This window comes from Nylanderia fulva, unplaced genomic scaffold (assembly GCF_048542155.1).
Source record: "Nylanderia fulva isolate GAGA-0341 unplaced genomic scaffold, ASM4854215v1 Scaffold13, whole genome shotgun sequence".
In the NCBI taxonomy this organism is placed as follows: Eukaryota; Metazoa; Arthropoda; class Insecta; order Hymenoptera; family Formicidae; genus Nylanderia; species Nylanderia fulva.
The window spans coordinates 3,640,983-3,647,461 of NW_028189518.1; the positions used below are offsets into that span (position 1 = coordinate 3,640,983).

General features: G+C 30.9%; 1 protein-coding gene across 3 annotated transcripts in view; it reads left to right on the top strand.

The window, feature by feature from the left end:
- The window catches only part of LOC114932394 (sodium-coupled monocarboxylate transporter 1), a 32,604-nt gene extending 27,515 nt beyond the window's left edge, over positions 1–5,089 (top strand). For all 3 annotated transcript variants that reach the window (XM_029304561.2, XM_029304560.2, XM_029304562.2), the window contains one exon: positions 2,200–5,089. In XM_029304561.2, the coding sequence (XP_029160394.1) occupies positions 2,200–3,364 (1,165 nt within the window). In that variant the 3' untranslated portion in view covers positions 3,365–5,089. The remainder of the gene's footprint in view (positions 1–2,199) is intronic.
- Positions 5,090–6,479: the final 1,390 nt, after the last annotated feature.

Sequence of the window (6,479 nt, forward strand, 5' to 3'; positions counted from 1 at the left end):
AGAATAACATAATATAATCACAATGTTATAGAAAATAGAAATTAGAGAGTAACAAATCTAATTGATTTAATAAAGCATGATTTGTGAAAATCTTTAAAAAACATCGTATCAAGAAATATCAATTTTTTGCCAAAAAAATTTAAAACCATGTTTCGTCATAAAAAGTCTTATCGCTTGAATGAGATACGCGAGCGCGTCTCCCATCTCACAAAATTAAATTTAGAAATTCTCGCGCTCGTATAAGTTATATTTAGTTAAAAAAAAACCAGTCTATTTTATATTGACAAAACAATTTAATTTTGTAATTTTTTATTATTTAAAATATTTATTTTCTCCGCAACGTATAAATGTCCTTGTTTGCACAATTGAGGTAGCACATATACATATGTACGCATATGAAACTGTAACCGCGACGAGATTTTACGAAATATTGATACACATGGCAATTGTCATATATATGTAGTAGTGAACGTAAAACCAAGCATTTTTCAGTCAGTTGTCCGGCGGTAATCAAAATCATATAAAAACGCTCACCTGTGTGCGACCGCAAATTTGTTGCGTTACCAAGTTGAGACATCACGTGGAACGTATGCATCACGTTGGTTCGTAAAATTTTATTGCTCGCAAATGTATCGTCGGAGGAACTCAAGTAGATACTTTGGTAAGAAAAATAAAGTTACACATCTGATCTAGAGACATGCTCATGAAACGCTCTCAGGATCTCAGCAGAAATTTATCGTTAGAATTTCTGTCAAAATTTCTTCGTCGTTCGCAAATTCTTCTCTTACTGCATATTATACTCTATAATATAATAAACTCCAAAGTATAGTTTATAAAATTGTTTATATAAAAATAATCTTCACATATTATTGTTAATGCATAAAAAAATATTTTCGCACTTTTATTTTTTATATTGAATATAATCTATCAAATATTGTAAATTAAATTTTAATACGTGATAATAGATTAATAATTTCACGAAAACGAGTTTTCGCGACAAAAAGTTTTCAGAAGTGGTTTCGATTGAGCCGATTTAGCAAATTGTACCACAGTTACTATTACCACATAATCAATGAGAGCTCCGTAGGGAGCCGAATGGCGCCGCGCCAAACTTTTAGTACAGTAGTCCTCGTCGTTCAGTAAGGTTTACAATATCAATTCAAACAAAGAGACAAGGACATATGTTTCTAGGATGAATTCGCGTCCCTACATCGCGTACTCTCATTTCATTTGATATGATTGAGTAAATGTGTCGCAAAGAATGAGAAGAATGGTAAAGCCATCCAGAATAATGAAAAATTAAAGCCACCGTTTAAAGCATCTTACATTTCTTACTGTAATCTGTGTGCAAGATATATCTAGAGACATCACAAAATTATAATAAATGACTGCGTCATCATTCTGGCTAGTTAAAAATTTATGCTTTCGTGAGGTTTATTCGCACTAATGTATATTAATGTCATGCATTTAACGTAAGCGGGTTATACCCTATATATTTTTAAAAATTTCTGCAATAAACTTTTAAATTAACATCGAAATAAATTCGAAAAGATTTCTTTTATTTGTTCTGTTTGTGCATTATTGCGAATTATAGATGTGTATACGAAAGATTTAAGGAAGCTATTTATTTCTTAGAATGTTTTTTTCTCTTTTATGATACTCAAATATTAAGTATTGCGATCTTTTATTTTTATTCCATATTTCTTTACTATCTTTTGCATTTTTCTTTTTTATGTTCAACTTTTCTATAAGTTGCAATGGCACTCGTTCATTATCTTGAGAAATTAAAGAAGTTATTAGAAAAATAAATATGTAATTATTATCTATACTTTTTTCTCTTTTTTGTTTGCTGTACATACATTGTCAAAGTTCTTTCACCAAAATTACTTTCTTTTTTATTTTTCTTTACATACAGATCTTTTCTACCGAGAATATGTTGTTGGAATTTTGTGTAATACATATATACATATGTATACAAAAGAGAGAAAGAGAGAACGAGAAAACTTATTTTAAAAAATCTTTCTTGCAAATGCACATGCAAATAATAATTATACATATGTATAACGTTAATTCTTTGAAAGAATTAACGTCATATATTTACATAATTATAAACAATTTTAATTTTTGGTCATTAAAATTTCACATTTCCAAAATTAAAATTTCTAATTTTTGGTAATGAGAGAATATTTTTATTTTCAGTACGATGATGGCCAACATGCCCATAATATTAGTCTTGTTCTCGCTATCCTGGATCGTCGGAATGGTCATCTTCGCTAACTACGCCGACTGCGATCCGCTCTCTCTAGGATATATAAATAAGATCGATGAGATCGTGCCGTTCTACGTCGAAGATCAATTCTTTAATCTACCCGGTATGCTCGGTCTGGTGATGGCAACTCTATTTAACAGCGCCTTGACTTTAGCCGTATCGAATCTCAATTCTCTCGCGACGGTGACATTTGAGGATTTTCTAAGCCACATACCGGCACTGAAAGATCTCAAGGATACGCAGCAGCTCAACACTATCAAAATCGTGGGTTTTATCTACGGTCTGTTAATAATCGGTATTAGTTTCCTAGTAGCCATGCTATCGGGCGTGATAGAATCGTCTATGCTAATGACGTCGGCGACATCCGGACCTCTTCTTGGCGTATTTCTCCTCGCTATGTTGGTACCTTGCGCCAATTGGAAAGGTGCCGCGGCTGGTATGCTTTTCAGCCACGTAACGACGTTGTGGATCACCTTCGGTCATCTCAATCTGGGTATCGTAAAGGAGATGTTGCCATTGTCGACGGAGAACTGCCACAACGAAACGTTTTCGTCGTGGATAACGCAACCAATTAGTTTAGATTATTCCACGCCAAACGTCTCCAGTTTGAACATTCATGAGAATATCACGCTGGCATCCGTCGACGAATCTGATCATTCGTCCAATCCTTTAAATGTTCTTTACAGTATCACGTACATGTATTACGCTTTTATTGGTAGCATTACGACGGTCGTCGTCGGTATCCTCGTGAGCTTGATTACGGCCGATGCCGAATCGGACAAGTACGAAGAACATTTACTGCATCCTATGGCGCGGAAAATAGCGGGTCTATTTCCCGGGAAACAAAGACTTTACGCCACCAGCACCCGACTCGGGAATAAAAACGATGCCACGAATGCCACTCTTTCCTCCATCGCAGTGCCATCCATCGCTGGCAGCACCGAGAAAGGAATAGAAAGAATACCTTCCCTTCAAGGATTTGTGGATGACAAGGGCAAATTGCAACTAGATAGCAACTACGTGGAAAAACTCAACGCGCTAAAGACTGTTTCTATCGACGTAACCAATGAGATGGGCAAACACACCAGATTATGATTCGATCCTAGTCGAGGACAGGTTCCTCGTGTATTATTCGCAACAATATCGTCAAAAATCTCGACATATTTCAAGAGTAGCGGTATACCGCGATAAACTCAATGAATGAGAGAGCAATTGCATGTGTTAGTGCCAAATTTTATTATTCCAACATATATGGTATATATTAGTGGTGGACTTGTGATACGTGCGCGTAGAACGTAATTACACGGAAGCAAAGTTTTCTTCGATTACAGTGCTCGAGCCGCACTCACATTCAGCTCAAAATATCGCTCAAATGAAGGCAATTCAGAGGTGCAATTCGTTAGGAAAACTTCTAACTTGCCTGTGCCAATTAAAGTTAACTACGAAGCATGAGTGTGACGCGTATTTTGTAAACTGTATTTAGACATGAACGTTATTTACTATGGCAAAGATTGTCAAACACGCATATATTGAATAGAATTTGCATCGCTGTTCGCAACGAACGAATTCTACATCAAAGCGAAGAAAATTCGAAAGGAGAAAACGGTCGCGGAATCGCATTTAGTCAAGAATAATCGCAAGTTAGTTCTAAAACGATGCGAGATTAATGATTTAGTTGTCAATCGACAAGGCGAATCTTTTCGTCTATATATATATATATATATATATATATATATATATATATATATATATATTATGCGATATTTCAATTGAAGAGGTTGAAATATGTATCCTCATTATATACTCCAATAAGAAGAATCAATTTTTTAATCTCTACTTACATTCCTAATTAATCTTAGGACATGTCTTTAAGAATATATCTTAAAAGTAAAGATATAGATATGCAAGATGTTTAAAAATACGTGATATAATCTAAAAAAGAATAGTTTTATAAACTATATATATATATATATATATATATATATATATTATATATGTATGTATATATAATATATAAAAATGATTCTTATAAAAAATATAGTAAAAAAAAATTATTATAGAATAATATTAAAACTTCGAAATTATAGAATAAAAAATGTGTTCTCGCGCATATTATATGATTCATTATAGAATCACTTCCTTTAACTAATATATTATTATTTTAAAATGCCTAATATGTATACGTGTATATTTATTATATATGTATGTATATATATATATATATATATATATATATATTGTATGGTATGTTTCTGTGTGTATATGTTTAGAATACACGTAATTGGTAGTATAGTAAATTGTACTCAATTACTGGAATCCGGTACTATGCAACACTACATACATACAAATATATATCCACACATATGTACATAAAATATATATATTTTTGTAGGTGAATTTTTGATGAAACAATCACATCAAAGTATGTAAGAGTTCTTCTAGCATAATATTTATCTTAAACTGATTTCCCGAATTTTACACATATAATAATGTGTAAATAGTATTATATTTAACCACAGAAGATATACATATATTGCATACATATTATATGTATATCGCGTTTTCTCGATCCTGCATAAGTATTATACGTGTGCATATCTTATTCTTAAATCATGTCGCGTATCAATTTTAATGTTAAAATTTATTTTTATACTTTAAAATAAAATATAAACTATTTTATAAATAAAAAATGTCTTAAATATATATGTATATACGTAATGAAGATAAAAATCCAGCGACTGTGATCGTTGATTTTATTTGTATATCTCATTGCACATATTATATTTATTGCTTCAATAATATTAGTCATTACTTTTTCTATCTGTCTTGTAATTACTTATTATTACTTCCTCTGTACAATCTCTTCCTCATGTAAATGCGCTAGTAAGTGTGTCTTGAATATGATATACTTCTAGTACTAAATTTATTTTGAAGCAGTTAATCAGTTTAAGAGTGTTTAAATAAATGTTTAAGAGTGTTAATCTTAAAATAAACAATTTAATTGAGCTTTTGAGATGATTGTTCAATATATCCGCACAATTTTGTTGACATTCTCTATATTTATATCTTTTGATATAATTTTCAATATTTTTTAAAGATTACTTTTATTATTATATATTTTTTACTTATTCTATATTTTATTTAAATATATTTTTGGCTCCTTATATATGGTTTATTAGTATCATATATCATTTTTAAGTTGTGTTTATATAAAGATAATTATAAAAAATTTCTGTTTGGTAATACATCCATAAATATACTATAAATAAACTATGTATTTTATATAATGTAATTTAAATAGAAAAAAGAAATAAGATCTAATTTTATACGATTCATCTCTCTCTAAAAAAGTCGAAAAAGTGGAAGTAGCCAGACACAGGAAGCGCGCACACATATAAAATGCATACACATGCACATACGTAAAAAAGAGAGAAAATATGATTAAATAATTTATTTTTTCTATATTTATATTAAAATATTGCGGTAATAGAAAATGGCAGGTTTATTTATTTTATTATTAGGCACTATTTGCCTAATATAATATATAATATAGTCAAATATAAAACTAATAAAAATATTTAATTTTGTCTTAAACAAATATATTGAGATTATTGATGTTCAATTCGCGTATGTCCGGGTATCTCAGAGATAACTCGATTTTTCCATTATCCAATTTCAAATACGTGATATCTAAACTACTGATGTTGCTTTAAATGACGCCTACTCGCGAAATATAATCTCTTAGGTTCTATCTCGCACTCAGCACAACTAAGCATCATCAGTCTCATTCGATTATAACTAATCTAATTTAATAATTATAATTATAAATATGAAATAATCGTTGTTTTTTTATTGTTGTTCAATTCTTGTTATAATAAACTAATTATTATGTTTGTGTGTATATAAAAATTAGAATAAAATAACAAATATAATAAATATTAAGAAGGAAAACGCTATAGAAATATAGCGTAGTCTACACATTTAATCTTCAACTATCGACCATCGACCATCGACCATTGACCATCCACGCTATTTCTCTCTTCAGAACTGGAAATTCAAGGCCTCTGGTTCGAGGTGCAGACTGCACAAACACTGGCAACGTTGCAGTAATTTAATGGTAGTAGTATCACTAGTATACAGTATACACCCTACTCTAACAAAACGGCTCTGTAGTAGTGAAGTAGCAGAGCAAGGTCGGTTATATTCGAGA